Here is a 16,918-nt window from a genome sequence, read left to right as displayed (position 1 = left end):
AAAATACATATTTTAAATAACATTTTTTTTTCAATTTAACTAAGTGGGGCATGCCAAATATTAGTGAATGAATGTTTTCAGAGCAAAAAGAATAAACTGGTCAAAGTTTTAAGCCATAGTAAAACAACAATTTATTACTCCTGGGAAATAATTCAATTAAAAAACCACTGTGTCAAACTAGTTGAACATGTTGGGTATAGTTTGATTTTAAAGGTGTTAAGTTTTCTGAATGTCAAATTTAAGGGTGCATAAGTCATGTTTGGTTGGCTGCATTACCATACATTTATATCAGGAAATATACCAAGAAGTGTTTTTGGATTGTTGTTGTTCGGCCTTACTCAAACATATTCACACTTTTCCTTCAATGCACAAAACTAAGAAGATAAGAAAAAAAAAGAATAAAATGTTTAACTGATTTTTGTTTTCTGTCATTAATGTTATTGATAAGTGTTATAGTTGGATAATTATTATTTTTTTCTGATTTTTTATTTTTTTATAACTTTTATGGAACTATTTAGAGAGCGATTAATTATTTATACTGAATTGTCTGGTTGTATCGAATGATCGATATACCGAGAATATCATAAACTAAATTATTAATAATTTTTAATTTTTTTAATGCTATTTTTGGTCTTATATTTGATAAAATGTGTAATTTTGTTTTGAATTTTTTTCCAGCAATTTGAGTTGTGTAGTTTTTTAATATGTGTAAGTTTTGTGAAAGTCCATTGAAAGAAGAGAGAAGAAGTGAGTGCACTGATTACAGTGGAAGGTGGCAAAATAAATGATGATAGATGGTCATATTGATTGAACTATGTGGGCCCCAAGGGGCTTGATAGGAGGCCAAAGTTGTTGGTACCTGGTCTGCCATGTGGCCCACATCCTTCATAAATCAATTAATAATGGGCTTTATCTGGCCCGTTAATTAGGGGAATCAATCAGTTTTGTGACAAATTACTTGCCTTTTTTGTTTCCTCTTCCTTTTCTTTTCAGAGGGCCCACTTTCCGGACAATGAATCACTTTCCTTCTACTTTTTCAGTCCAATAAATAATCTTAAGTTTCAACTATTTATTTTGTTAGAAGTGAGAAAATATTGTAAATTGTTTATTACAATATTGGTTTGAATATTAAGATTCACGTACCAAGAATGATAGAGAAATTTTAAAAATCAAAGGACAACAAAATATAATTTATGGATTTTTTTATCAATAAATTTCTCTTATTATTAACAAGTGTTTTCACTATGTTTTTTTAAGTAATACACACTAACTAATTTAATAATAAAAAGCAAGATTTATAATTTATTTTTTTAACTTTCTAAACTGTATTTTTAAAAGTTTTTTAGAAACCTATCGCTTTATATAAAAATTAGAGTGATTATTTATAAGCTATTTTTCAATCAGGGTACTTCTAAGAATATTTTTTTAAATTTTTTGACCACTTATTTATTTTAATATATCTTTTCATCTTTGTTTTTCTTTATAGGATTTCAATATTTTTAAAAAATATAAAATATAAAAATTATCAACACACACTGTATGTGTGTATATATATAAAGTAAAACAATAATTCTTCAAATCAGATAGTTAAACTCATAAAAGTAGATTAGTGGTTAAATCTAAATGATATAATATAAGGTTAGTTATTATAAATGATAAGATAAGATTAGATATCAGTTTAGATAAGATAAACAAAAGTATGATTAAACAAATAATATTTATAAAAATGATATGGAAGTGGTTTATGAGGAAAAAAACTTGCTTTCCTTCATCATAGTATAACTCAATATCATTTATGGTTTGATGACACTGCATAATAGTAATTCCAAGGCATAATTGAATTCACCTTTTCTCATAGGTACTTATTTTTTTAAAATATATACTTACCCTTTTAATTTATTTATTCATAATATATATTTACCTTTCTAAATATATTTTTCCTATTTTCTATAATTATATATTGTTATTATTAGTATTATTATTATTACTATTTAGGAGAGATAAATTATGTGACAGATACAGCAGGTTATCATATTGGGCTGGGCTTATTTTTAGGCCCAAATAAAAGAGCCCGACAACATCCTATGCAAACCAAGTTAACTACATAAACCTCGCTGTGTTTCTGCCGCCACCGGCAGCATTGTGAATTCGTGATTTTTTCCGAAAACCCTGGTCTTTGAAATTCACCGGCAAAAACGTGAAGTGAAGTGAAGCCATTGCGTTGCTGGGTTGAGAATGGGGAAGAAAGCAAAAGGGTCAAGGAAGGGTAAGAAGGCGTGGAGGGCTAACATCAGCACCGAAGAGATCGAAGATTTCTTCGAGAAATCAACGAAGGACGCTCTTTCTGGTGGCTCTCTCCAAGCCCTTTCTAGTGATTCCCTCTTTTATGAAGACAAGTCCAAAGGTAATTTCTTTCTCAGGTTCTCTTTTCTGGGCATGCTTTTTTTTATCGTACCTATTGGCCTGTATCTGAAAATCGTCTTCTTTATAACTAGTTTTGATGTGAGTGTTCCCTTATAAATTATGCAAAACAAAAAAATTAGAAGATGAAAGATTATAATTAGTAGTGTTTTACCATGATTTGCATAAAATTGTGTATTATAATATGCTCTTTTTTTTTTTTCAATTTTGTTGGAAATTGAGGTTTCATTATAGTATACACTATAGGACGTGGTGTTTGGGCTTTAAGGTCACATAAGATAATTTATTAATTTACTGCAGCACCAGTAGCTACATATACGGTAAGATGTGAAGATATCTGAAACATGTCGGTTGTATGGGTGTTGTGTTTGTTTCCCCAAGAGTTAGTTTTTTCTCCCTTTCTTGCACCAAATTAAATTTTTAGCTTGACATAAGTAATTGCTAGAATTTTCGTTTTAATTTAAAGTCTAACGTTGACACCACTGAATATGGATTAATTGGCGGGATTTTTCTATCATTGTGGTTTCAAGTTTGATTTTTTGGTATGCATTGTAGATGAAGAGTTTTTCAGCCCATAGTGGTCCTATTAACTTGGACATGATGGGGATGACTGTGATTTTTAAAATAGCATACATTTGACATATTTCTTGGTAATTTCTTGTTAAAAAGAAATTAAAAACCATACATATCACCATATTTATGTAAAGAGGATTTATGTTATAATGCTTCTGCTTGGGTGTTTGTTATAGAAAACCTGTATTTTTTTCGCCTGAGGGGGTTTACAACATATAGTTTTTTTCATCCTTGGATACATTGGGTTTGCCTAATTTAATGATGTGATTACACTTCTAGATCTTGCGGTGAAGAGGAAGATTGAGAAGCACAGGGAGAAAGTGCTGCGCTGTGATAGCCTGCTACAGAAAAACCAGTTTGTTAAGCCAGTGCCATCTTCTATTCTGAAGAAGTGTTCTAAAAACCGCAAAACGGTCTCTAATGTGAAAGAGGTCATTCAAGATGGTACCAAGGTCAGTATGTTGCCCATTAATGCAGAAAGGATGAATAGTTGTAGGAGCTGGCCATGTTTGAAATGGTCGGCTACAAAGTGCAAACCTATGTGAACAAAAAGGAGGGGTTATTTTTTTTTGCTCTTCACCTCAAACCCTATGTTGAATTTGTTTTATTGATATTTCTTGTTTCTAATATATTTTCCAGGATGATTCTACCATGTTTGATCTATGGAATGAGAAAGGTACCTTCTACGTTTGTTCATTTAAAGTTTTGGTTACTTTTTGTGTTAATTATGGATGTTAAACACGGTTTTATTTGATATCATCATGCAGGTGAGGACAACAAGCAAGTGAAAAAGGTATATTTTCAAGCAGTGGTGATTCTAACAATATATGGATTTCATATTCATATTACATTCTATATCTTCTGTACTTTCAGTGCTGTAGTTGATAATTTGATGGCTACCTTCTTAACAGGTATCAAAGCCTACTCTCATTCCAGCAGTAGAAGTTGATCCTCCAGGCTGTTCTTTCAATCCCTCATATGAAAGTCATCAGGTAGTTTCAGAATAAATGCACATTCCCCTGTCATTTTTTTTTTCTTTTTGTCATGCATCTTGATGGAAATTTTAAATTTTACTGTTAAACCAGGACACATTAGCTTCTGCTGTTGCGGAAGAAATGCAAAAAGTCTACAAAAAAGAATTGGGGCCTGAACCTGTGCCATTAACTGTTCCTGGAGAAGCTATTGCTGAAGAAGATGTGAGTCTCGTTCTCTTTATTTATATTTATATAATTATGTGAGTTGAAAATGTTTTTCACATTTATTATGCTTTATAGAGGTACTTGAGTTTGTATGGATTATGTGATTGGTTCTACTTTGTCAACAATCTACTTTTTTGTCAGATGTATTTTCTTGATGTGGATGATGGGGATGACGATGATGATAGTAATCCTGAAAATGAGGATGAAAATGAAGATTCTGCATCAGAGAAAAAGTTAGTATCTTAAATTTTAATTAATTGGACTGCCTTTGTTTAAATATTGTTTATGAACCACATATTTTTCTCCATATTCCTTTTGACAATATACATTACCTTTGATCCTTAACATGTTCTCAATAGTTTCTCTTGCTAATGTTAATGAAGTTTCTTTGATGCTTATTACACGATGCTATTTTTGGTATACACTGTCTAAATGCTATTGATTTCTTACACAATCTCCATTTTTGAATACTGTATTATATCTACATAGTGTGTTTGCACCCAATAATAGTTGTAGTTTTTTATTTTCTGAACCAATAATTTATGGTCGTCTGATTGTTTGAATAATCATTGGACAGGCCTATTAAAAAAAAAAGAGTGACCAAAGTTGTGTTGAATAAGAGAGCTAGGCGGAAAGAACAACTTAAAAAAGAAGCAGAAGCTAAGAAGATAAAGGAGTTGTCAAAGGAAATTGATAGGTAATATCATCCCTCTTTTTCACACTGTGCCACAACAAAAAAACGTTTTTTTAAGCATATTTTGTTTTCTGGTTACAGCATACCCGACATTATTCAGGAAATTGAGCAAGAAGAGGAGGAAAAGAAGAAGAAACATCTTAGGCGAAAAGTTGCTAAACAGGAGATGTTAAAGACACGCCCACCTCGCATAGGAAAGCACAAGTAAGTAGTCTTTTGTGTTTATCTTAATTTACTTCTCTTCCCATAGTTCAGGGGATGAGTGAGTTGTTAACTGCTATTCAACATTTTAGTAAACCATTATTAACTCCATTTGTAGTTTTGTTCAAGTAAAATTTAGAGTTAAGTTTTTGTGGAATTTCTTTTTAACGTGTACCTTAAATACGGTTCCTTACTTTTATGAATGTTGTTTATAAATTCCATTGTCATAACAGATTTGAGCCTGCACCTGTTCAAGTTTTATTAAGTGAAGAAATTACTGGATCAATTCGGAAGCTTAAGGTTGACTTGTCATCTTTGCTCTGATTTTGATTGTTTTGGTATCTCAGTTTTGGTGAACATGCAAGTAAATTTTCCCATGTTTGTTGGTTATCTAGGGCTGCTGCACCCTTATAAAGGATCGATACAAAAGCCTAGAAAAGAGAGGATTGATTCTTCCAACAAAAAGAAGGTTAGTTTCAAGCTTCTGTTATTTTGTCAAACAGATTTGGTGGAAGGATTTGCATTTTGTTTTTGGATAAATATGGATCATGCACTGCATTGTGTTGCTACTTTCTTCTGACTTGTCTTACCCTTTACTTATTTCTGCATTGTGGGTTTATATGATTTTACCGAAGAAATTGCTGCACAATTTTTCATTTGGAATTTGATTATGATGGACCACTGCATTTTTTTAAACAAAGTTAATAATTCATGTGTTTTGAGACATTATGCATGCAAAGCTTCTGATGTTATTATGTTTATTCATTGTACAGGAATTAGACTTCCCTGTATCAGCTACACCTTGTGTCAACTCCAAAATTCTTAAGGAAGATCATCTCTGTCCACTGTTTGGCTTAATTTTGACAAATTTTGTGTATTTTTTTATATTTAGAAAGTGAAATGTTTACATGTATTAGAACAAACTTCATTATGCATCTTTATAATAGTATTTAAGAATTTCTTCACCTGTTATTTAATGATTTTAGTCACGTCCTTAACCTATCTTGGAGAAATGTTGAGTATGGGCAATCTTCTCAATGGTCATGAACCACTCGAGAGGGAGATTATTTTTTCACTGCATGGAATGAATGGTAATCACTATGCTATTCCTACTGCTTGTGTTTCCCAACAAAACAAAAGACTGAAATTAATATATTCAATTTTGTATAATTGTCAGTTCATTTATCGTGAAAGTGATTGTATTATATTTATGTGTTCTGATAATATATTTATGAATAGTAATGCATTAATAATAGTATCACTCTATTAGAGTGTTGTTATTAATGTGTTTCTTTGATTAAGACAACAAACCTTTATTTTTGGTATTGACGTCTTTTAATATCATAATGGTACTGTGAGAGTTACATATATTTATACTATTAGAAGATGAGAAATGAAAAAAGTGAAAAAATAATGGAAAAAAACCTGGAAAATAAAATTGTTTAAATTAGATAATATGAATAAAAGTAGATAGAAAGTTAAATACATTTATTTCTTATTAGTATAATTATTGTTTGTTATTTAAATTATTTATTTTACTATAATAAAGAAACACATAAATATTAAAAAAAATTAAACGTCAATAATCTATTGATTATATTTTTAACTTAATTATTATTTAAAGTAAATACATAAATATTTACAATATAATTAATTATATCTTCATCTATTGAATATGAATTTTCAGCATAAATCTCTTAGTTTTGTATGAAAAATTTAGCAATGCATTTCACAATTTATTTTGTCAATACTCATGTAATACTTTACCCATGCATTTTAGTCAATCTCTCAAAATTGTATATAACAATATATGATCAATCCAATATTTCAAAATCATATTCAATATAAGTTATTATAGATAATGAAAATATAAATTATATTTATCATTCGATATTCAATCAAACATTTCAAAATATTATTCGACATAGATTATTACAGACAATGGAAAATACACAAGAAATATGATACCAAAGCAAAAAATAGGATTGTTATGACAATGAAACAACGAACTCGTTGCAAGGAGGACGATGATCCAACAATTGTCGTCGATAATGGCGGCCAAAAATAACAATTACCGTGAAAAGAGTTTCGCACCTCGGTACTATGATAATGAGGTGAGACATGTTAGATGGTTTGCGATGAGACTGAGAACAGTGAGAAGGCTTTGCAGTGAGAGTGAGAATAGAGATTTACGATGAGAGTGAGAAGAGGGGTTTGTGGTGAGATTGTGAAGGGTTTCTAATGAGAGTGAGAAAAGAGGTTTGCAATGAGAGGTGAGAAGGAAGGATTTGCACAAAGTAAGAAAGATTTGCACATAATGAGAAGAGTTCCAGTGAACGAGGGAACAAAATCAAAAGTGAAAGAAAAAATACGAAAAAAGAATTAAAGAAAAGTTTGTATATTTTCAAAATGTATATTTTCAAAAGGTTAGAGAAAAATAAACATTGAGAAAGAGAAAGGTTAAGAATGAAATAAAACATTTATTTTGAAAGATAACTATTACAGTTCTAAATATCATATTTTGGATAATAATTATGATAATTATAAAGTCATAGTATTATAGAGATAAACTGTGTTGGTTGTTAATAACTGTTATATTATAATCAGCATCACATAAATGTTTTCTTGCACTGATATAGAAACAATTTTATAGTTTTCATAATCCAAAATCACGTGTAAATATAAAATTATTTGTTAAGTAAGAAAGCTATATGGGATATACTCCTTAGATAACACTACAATTACATATATATATATATATATATATATATATATATATATATAAGAGGGCTTTTGGTTTTCTGGTTTTGGCGATGTATGTTGAAAAAGTGGAGATGCATGCATAGTGAGTGATGAATGATTAATTTTGTGAGTTTGTGAAATTGGGTTTTGAAAAGTAGGGAAGTAATTGGTTATGGAATGATAGATTATTATGATGTTTGTTGGCGTGGAATCTTTCTAGGGTTACTTCCCTCATTACTATTAGTACTTTTATTCCAAATAACATTTTATATTAAATCTTCCATTGATTTTATTCTAGACAATGCATCACGGGATCAGGAATCAAACCTCCACTACTCTGGATTAATATTAATTATTATTATCATAATAAACTCACAATTTTAATGCCCATTACTTTTATCAAACCAAATTTCTATACCCCAAAACATCCCCATAATCTCTATTACAACACTCAAATAGTGGTCTCATTTAAGAACTAATTATGGACAGTAATACAAAATGCAAAATTAGATTTATATGATTATAATCTCACAATTTATTATTTTTTTATTAACCAAAAATAAATTAATTTACCCTACTAATAAAAATAATATATGATCTTAAGATCAAATTTCATTAAAACGATGTATCTCAAAGCAAAAAGACAACAATTAGCTGATTAAAACCTGACCTAAATCAGAGACAGAAGTATGCATAGATGTGGGTTTGGCCTCTGGATTTTATTTATTTATTTCAGTTATATATAATTAATTAATTAGTTTTATGTAGAAGTTTAACTATATACACATGTCATATATATTTTTTTTATATTTTAAACAAATGTTATCTTATTTTATATTTTTTATTATAAAAACAAGTGCATTTATTATTATTAAATTATAAATACTTTTAATTTAAAATTAAATATTCTATTTACTTTTTTTGATAAATTAAGGATTAAAATTCACTTACTAGCCTTGTCAGTGATCAAATTTACGTTATATATATATATATATATATAAAATGGTTGACGACTTAAATTTTGCTAATGAATATTTTATCTCTACATACATATTTTTTCTTTTTTCTCGAATGTTTTTCTCACTGTAAATTTGACAAACTTCTAGTCAGAAGGCTATAAAGGGTTATATACACTATTAAAAAATCATTAAATAAAAATTAATTTTAAAAAAAAAAGTTAGTTATTATATTAATTATATTGATAAGAAATTTGAAAAAACTAATACAAAATACTAATTTCTATACTAAATTTAGGAAAGACGTATAATGTTGTCTTAAAAAATTATCTATCATATATATTCTTTGATTATTTTGAAAAGTTAAAATATTTTGTATGAATTATAATACTTACAATTGATTGAATTTTAGATCCCATCTAGTAAATTTTGGAGTGAAGGTTATGAACAATATTAGTTATTATTTTGAAGAATTACTAATACTTAGCTTGTTAAAATATATATATATAATTTAATTGTGTGGCTATAAGTTGATTAATAATGCAGAAGATTTAATTAGAATATGATGTAGTGAAGAATAAGATGTTAAGAATCCTTTAATATAATTTGATGGGTCAAATTTAGATGAAATGCTATCTATTTTCCATAGATTCGGATTTCCCAAATCTTAGAATGTATTCTCATTAGTCGTTGTTGTTGTTAATCCATTTCGCATCTATCTCTTCTTCAAATCCCTTTTCTCACTTCTCAATCTCTTTCAAAAATTTAATCATTTTTTTTTCTTTCTCATCTTTCTACATCACATTCTCAACTAACACTATAACTATTATTATTAGCCCACACATAACTTAATCATTAATTACTACCTCAATAATAGCTTGGAAATTGTGAAGTTAGGAATATACTACCAATTATTTAATGAATTAAATTTTTTTTTTCTGTATTATAACATAAAACTGATTTTTTTTTTCTTTTGTTCAAATTCTTAGATTATTTAGATATTTGTAATATAAATATAATTGGAATTGATATTTTGTATATGAAATTATTGTTAATTTTTTTAAGATTAATAGTTTCTTTCAAAAATTCGTTGTTATTTTGATTGCGATCTGATATCTACGAATGAATGAAGTGGAACCTCAAATTGAATCAATTTCACTTAAAAACTCATTTTAATCATTTTCATACTACAAACAAGCACCGGTATGATATAAAATTTGGATAAAATTAAAAAACAATTTTATGTCACAGGAGAGGACACAAAATATATGTAAAATTTATTTAATTGTATAAGATTTAATAATTTACTTCATCCAACTCTTTATTTATTCTCAAATTGGTTCGATTGTTATTATTAAAATTATACTTTTAGTTCCATTTTTAAAAAAAAAATATATTAAATGTATTTCTCTTTATTAAGTTTAGTTGTCACGTGAAAGAGTGCAATGGGGCACTTTGAGAGTTTTGTCATTCCCTTTATTAGTTTGGTTACACCATTTCTTAAATAGTCAAACTATAGAAGGTTTGTTACACTTGTCTTTCAACATATCTAACTTATTATTTATATAATTTTTGAATTGATAAAAACTAATAACTCCATTCTTGTAAAAAGTTTGGTTATAATAATAAAAAATTATAGTTATTTTATAGCTAAACAAAAAACAGTTAATATTAATAATCTTAAACGTCTTTTAAGAATAAAACATATGGAGTTCCAAACTCTAAACGAACAATAGTTACGATGATTGACTTTAATGATGTTATCTTAATAAATTTAAAGTTAAAATATTGATATTGTGTATGAAAATGAAAAAGTGATTATAAAAATAACCCTTAGAACTTGTTTCAGTATGTTCAATAATCTCATATCGATCAGTATTCGATGTCTGAACATAATCTCATATCGATTAGTATTCGATGTCAATGTAAATTTCAATACAACATTCACTCTTTATTCTTTTAGAAGTATTTTTCAAACTCTAATATAATATTATGATTGAATCTACTGATATTATACCAACAGATTGATATCGAAACAAATTTCCTACTAAATTTAAATATCATTAGGAGAAATTGTAATTATGAATATACAAAATTAATTATTAACGTAATTGTTTATAGATTGATTTATATGGATTAAGTACTTTTTTTTTCTCTCCTCGATAGTCTAATAACACCTTTTCATTAATGATTGGAAGTATTTTTTCAATAATTAATTAATAACTAGTCGAAGAAACTAGTTTCTTATAATATAATAAATCAAAGTTCAAATCTTAATCATGAAGGTGTTTAAATTTAGTGTCCAAACGTGTCTTAAATAAATAAATTAGTTTAATATATATATATGAGAAACTATATAAAAAGTTTTATTTTACTACTTTTTAAAAAAAAATAGAAAATCATTTATATCATATTTTGTGTGTATAGGATTAAAATATTTCTTAAACTTAATTTTGAACCATGTCTTACTAAAGTAAATAAAATGTATGAATGAAGTTAAGTAGTGTTTGGCACGCTAGAAAAATCGTAGCTGAGACGTCCACGAAAGAATGAGAAGAGAATGTTAAATATATGATAGTTAGGGTTCCCATAATTGGATAGAGCAATAGAATAGAATGAATGATTGTTTATTGTTATATATTATAGTATACAGTGTTATATATGTAATTGCAATTTATGTTTCTTTAGAATTGTGATATTTCTAATTTTGTGCAATGAGTCATTTCAATCACTATTGCCCTTTTGAGGGAACATTAATTCCCAAGCAAGGGCTACCTACCCGATTTAGTACCCTGCACACTCTTATTTTCATAGGCCTCACCCTTATCCTACCTCTACCTTCCACCAAACTTTAGGGTATATTTATTCATCCAATATTTTCTTTTTACACTTAATTCTATATCATTCCTAATTTATATATTCATGTTTAGATAATATTTAATTGTCAAGTGAGGAAAATTTTGCATGTAAATTAAATTTCTTGGTAATAATTATTCTTAAATCAACTAATTTAAATATTATTCTATCTCTTTCAATTAGATGTTTCAATATTTATCTTCTCCTCTTTTAAATGTTGATTTCACATATTATTCTTAAATTTATTTAATCTTTTCAATCATCTATCTATGATAAATTTGGTATTTATAATGGTTTATCATTTCTCGTGATCTCTATTTATTTATTATTTTTTATTGATAAAAATTTATTTATCATTTTTAATCAGTTATATATGAATTTTCTTTTATTTTGAATTTAGTATTTTTTTAATGTAAATAATTACACTACAAGAAAATCAGTAAATAAAAACCAATTTTAGAGATAAAAAATAATTAGTTGCTATAGTAACTAAATTATATATCATTTTAAAGACTTAAAAAAAAAAAAAAATTAGTTTCTATTATTGTTAAATATTTCTAAATTGGTATCTAATTAGCTATCAAGATTTTTGCTGCCAAATTTAGAATATAAATAATTGGTAGTTAAAACCTTGGTAGCTAATTAGATACCAATTTATAAACTATTAAACCATAATAGAAATTAATTTAGAAACCAACAAAAATTTTAGTCTCTAAAATGATCTCTAATTTAATTAGTATAACAACTAATTATTTATTGTCTATAAAATTGGTTTCTGTTTCATGACTTTCTTGTAATGTTAAAACAAATATCTCTCTCTCATTATATATATTAAAATATAATTTATATATCTAAATATATTTATTAAACATTTTAATTATATGAAAAATATATATTTATCTTGTTTGAGGTAGGGCTTAAAATACTAGTTTGTGAAAATTGATTGAGTCTAGGAAAGTATTAAAAATTAAAAATGCATATATGGTAAATGTAGTGTTTTTTTGTTCTTCTTAAAAGATGAGACGAAGATGCATATATGGTATGAGGAAGAAGATGAAGAGAAATACAATAAACTAAGGAGTGATAGCAATAATAGTTCTCACCATTTAAAAAAGTGGTGACCATTTCATCATCTCCTTAATGCCCTCAAAGGAAGGAACAACTACTTAGTGCCTTTTCATCATTCGTTACACACTAAGTAGGGACATAAACCAAAAAGCTACACATGCTCCATGCACTCGTTAAATTTAGTATCAGAATTTTTTCTCATATATTGAATTTTTTTTGACAATTTAAACTCTTTTTATCTTTCTTTTATGAGTAGAAAGAATAGAATAAATGAAAATATTGAGTATTCTAATCCTTTTATAGAAAAAATTAACAAAATTCTACCACTTAGATTAAATATGTATCTCCTCCACTTACTATACTTATGAGTAAAAAAACATCTAAACAAAATAAATACATAATAAAAACTCATAATACATTAATTTAGCTAATACAAAATAGAATTGAACCACATAATTTTTTTTTATCAACAATAAATTAAATATGAATCACTTCAGGATGATCCAACTCTTATACAGATTCTGACAACCCTCACAACACTAACTCTAGAACTACCTGACAAAATTATATCACTTAACCAACCTCATACAAACCAATAGATCAATACATCAGTTAGAATAGGAAAAAAATCAGAATGTAACTTAAAAGTAACCCAAGACCAAACATTTAATTGAACCACGTAAATAACCATCAAGATATTTTGTAAATCATATTAAAACACTACATACTATAAATACGACATAAACAAAAAGATAATTTTTAGACTTATTATTCAGTAGATGATATCAACTACACTACTAGATGAACTTGACAACAACAGTCAACTGAATCTCAATCTCATCCCTTGCTTAGAGCTCCAACCATCCAAATTTTTCTTCCCATGAAAACTAATTTACACATTCTAATTGTACCTTTATATGGCATAAGTTTGATTCCATAATTGAATGTGATGGAAAATAATTTGGTTTCACAATTTTAGAAATCAATGATCCTCATTTTGAATGGATTGCTAAAACACTTTTGCAAGGAAAGCAGCACTCATGATTCATGCAAACATCTAAAACCTGAAATAGCTTCAAGAGTTTGCCTTTTAAATGTGAGATTTGAATGAGTCTTAAATTTGATTTTATTTATCGTGGCTTAAAAATATGTGTTACTATTTAACTATTATCGTTTCACGTGATCCAAATTTTTTTCTTGCAAGTTTATTTATTATATTTATCAATTCAAAACCTTTAAAAAGTCAACATTCTATCACAATTTTTTTTTTATAAAGCAACGTGGTTTTTTAATAATATAATGGTAAAATGCTAAACATTTAAGAAATAGGACGGCACAATGTAAAGAAAAAATAAATCTAGGTGGTAAAATACGTGAAAATTGAAAATTTGTCAATCAAATATATAATTACTGATAATCATTTTTTTAAATTACTTTTTATATTGATTATTACAACGATTGTATAACTATGTTCGATTTGAAGAGTGGAAAAAATTCTATATTAATTATCAATCGATCTAGAAAATGAATATATCATATGAATTGATTTCTAAAATTGATATTGAATATTTTATGTTTGACTCAAATACAATACAAAAGGACAATTTCTTTATATAATTCATGTAGAAAGTGAATATAGAACATTTATTTGTTTCACGACATAAGGGTTTTGTTATGAGGGTGGTGTTGGCTTCTTAGAGAGTGACTGTGGGAAGTGAAAAACCTTTATGTGAATAAAGAGAACAAAAATAAGAAAGACGACTTAAGTTGCATAAGCCAAAAAAAGAAGTATATAGATACACACTTAATTGATGTTCTAAAATTAGAACATACACACTTAATTTATATACTTAATTTATATGATTAAGATTAAGGATGAATATCTTATCAATACATTTCCTAATTAAAAACATATATTAATCTTTTATTATTTATAATTTTACATTATTTTTTATTAAAAAATAATAAATAAAATCATATAAACACTTGAGGGATGTTCGAATCCTATTACATGTAGAAGGTTTAATAAAGAAGACCTTTAACTAAACCTAGAAGACTAAACAGAATTACATATTCTTTGTTCCAAAACCAATATTATAAAAAAAGTTTTTCCAAAATCTTATTCTATTAATAATTTAATGAAAATCAACTCCTAAAAAATCTTATTTCATATATACTTAATTTTCTCACGACCTTGTACTCATATGTTATATTAAATACATTAATTAAGTGTTTTTTAATAAAAAAAATTAAAATAATTTCAAACAATATTATTTGTTGGTTTAAGTTATTGTTGTTTTATATTATATTAAATGAAAATATTGTGGCAATTAAAGTGGTACCACTACTTTACACTTTTTGGCAGTAAGATTTATGATGGTGTGAGACAGTCACATATACAATGATGGTGATAAATGACATTATATATAATAAATTTTATCATTATTAATATGATTTTTTTTTTTTAGTGTGTGAATAATAAAATTTAAGATAAAAAATATTTATATAATATTGGTAATGTTATGCATAGATATATTTGATTTGAACGAGTTAATACAACAAAATTATGTTACTATATTACAAAAGTGAAAGGACCTACTACAACAACTTTATTATGTTCATCAACTTCAAGAAAATCTATAAAAAAAAAACCGAAATAGAAGATAAAACTAAGCAACTTCAGGAGTTGCATCCAAAACTTCAAGTTCTGATTCATTTTTTAAAACTATACTAATTATTTATGAACCAATTTTATGGAATACATAACTCTAGACTAGAGATATATTTAGTGAGTATTAAAAGAAATAAAAGTAAATTGCCCTATGATAATATATTTCAAATTCTAGTACATAAAAGGTAATATGTAAATCATATTTCAATGTAAATAAAATAGTATAATTTAACTCATGAAGTAAGTGTGTTGCTAAAATTTCTTTAATTGTTATTTTATCATCATGTTGGTCTAATAGTTAACTCAAATATGAAAACTGCAAATATTTTGATATGCGTATTTTCTATTTATGTCAGGAATCTCCAACAATTATAAGTCTTACAAGATTTATATTTCAAAGTTATTCAATTACGATTACTTGAATACTTTAAGTGATAAGAACTTTAACAAGTATACTTTATAATTTTATTTCTTAAATAATTCATGAAAGCATAAATCAAGCTCAAAAATCTCAATCTATTATAACTTATATTTTAATAAAGAGAATATAAAAATTTAAACAAAACTCAAATAAAGTAATTCAAAAAATACCACTATTAGAAAATCATTAAATAGAAACAAATTTTAGAGACAAAAAATAATTAGTTGTTATATTGACTAAATTAGATATTATTTTAGAGACTAAAAAGTTATTGGTATCTAAATTAATTTTTATTATTGATAAATAGTTTATACATGTATATCTAATTAACTACTAAGGTTTTAACTATAAATTATTTAGATTCTAAAGTTGGTAGTTAAAACCTTGGTAGTTAATTAGATACCAATAATTTTTTTAGTGTCCAAAATAGTATCTAATTTAGCCAATATAGTAAGTAATTGTTTTTTATCTCTAAAATTTATTTTTATTTGATGATTTTCTTGCAGTGTACACCTATTTTAGGCAAGAATTTCAGTTGTGAAGGTCTCACATTTTAAGAACTCTATTTTCTTAGAAAGTTTCATTTTGCACTAGATAGAGGAAGAAAAATGAAATAGGAGAACGAATCACCGAAAATAATGACTTGATTGGGAGAAGATGGTAAAAAGGAAGGAAAAGAATGACACGAAAGCAATAATGGTGAAAAAATTAGTTTGTGATCCTTATGCCTTGAGCAATAAGGAATTCACTCAACTCTATTATGTGAAAGAGAATTTGCTTGAGACTATTTATACTTGTCATGTTGATGTTTGGAGGTGAATTTATTGAGTGAATTCTTATTTTATTGGGTTAATCACTAAAATTTCAATTTCACTGCCTTGAATTTGTTAAGTGAATTATAAACCATTGAATGAAGACACTTCAAAGAGAAAATATGGAACTTTTTGTAAGCCAATTTTTTTGAACAACTAGACATTCGTTAAGCGAATGTGTCACATTCCATTGGTGGACATCAAAGTGCTCAATGGAATGTCTCTAAAAGGGAAAAACTTGATTTTGAGTTACAAAGCTAAATTTTGCTAAGCGAAATGAAAATGGTTGAGCAAAATTAAGAAT

The 16,918-nt window shown here is 26.7% G+C and overlaps 1 protein-coding gene across 1 annotated transcript; it reads left to right on the top strand.

Moving 5' to 3' along the window:
* The first annotated feature begins 2,119 nt into the window (after positions 1 to 2,119).
* Positions 2,120 to 6,060, top strand: LOC137824255 (ribosome biogenesis protein NOP53). Its single transcript, XM_068629811.1, has 12 exons — positions 2,120 to 2,404; positions 3,274 to 3,446; positions 3,634 to 3,670; positions 3,762 to 3,787; positions 3,906 to 3,986; positions 4,080 to 4,190; positions 4,335 to 4,426; positions 4,771 to 4,890; positions 4,969 to 5,091; positions 5,322 to 5,388; positions 5,484 to 5,557; positions 5,862 to 6,060. The coding sequence occupies exons 1-12, from the start codon at positions 2,236 to 2,238 to the stop codon at positions 5,866 to 5,868; spliced, it is 1,080 nt and encodes a 359-aa protein (XP_068485912.1). The 5' UTR covers positions 2,120 to 2,235; the 3' UTR covers positions 5,869 to 6,060.
* Positions 6,061 to 16,918: the final 10,858 nt, after the last annotated feature.

The sequence above is a fragment of the Phaseolus vulgaris genome, chromosome 8, assembly GCF_000499845.2.
Source record: "Phaseolus vulgaris cultivar G19833 chromosome 8, P. vulgaris v2.0, whole genome shotgun sequence".
Taxonomy (NCBI): domain Eukaryota; kingdom Viridiplantae; phylum Streptophyta; class Magnoliopsida; order Fabales; family Fabaceae; genus Phaseolus; species Phaseolus vulgaris.
This window is presented reverse-complemented; position numbering and strand designations above follow the sequence as displayed.

Bases quoted from the DNA above. Each gene is read 5' to 3' on its own strand.
- LOC137824255 (XM_068629811.1), top strand. From the start codon at position 2,236: ATGGGGAAGAAAGCAAAAGGGTCAAGGAAGGGTAAGAAGGCGTGGAGG. The intron at 3,447-3,633 runs GTCAGTATGTTG...TATATTTTCCAG, and splicing joins TCATTCAAGATGGTACCAAG to GATGATTCTACCATGTTTGA. The intron at 5,092-5,321 runs GTAAGTAGTCTT...TTGTCATAACAG, and splicing joins CCTCGCATAGGAAAGCACAA to ATTTGAGCCTGCACCTGTTC.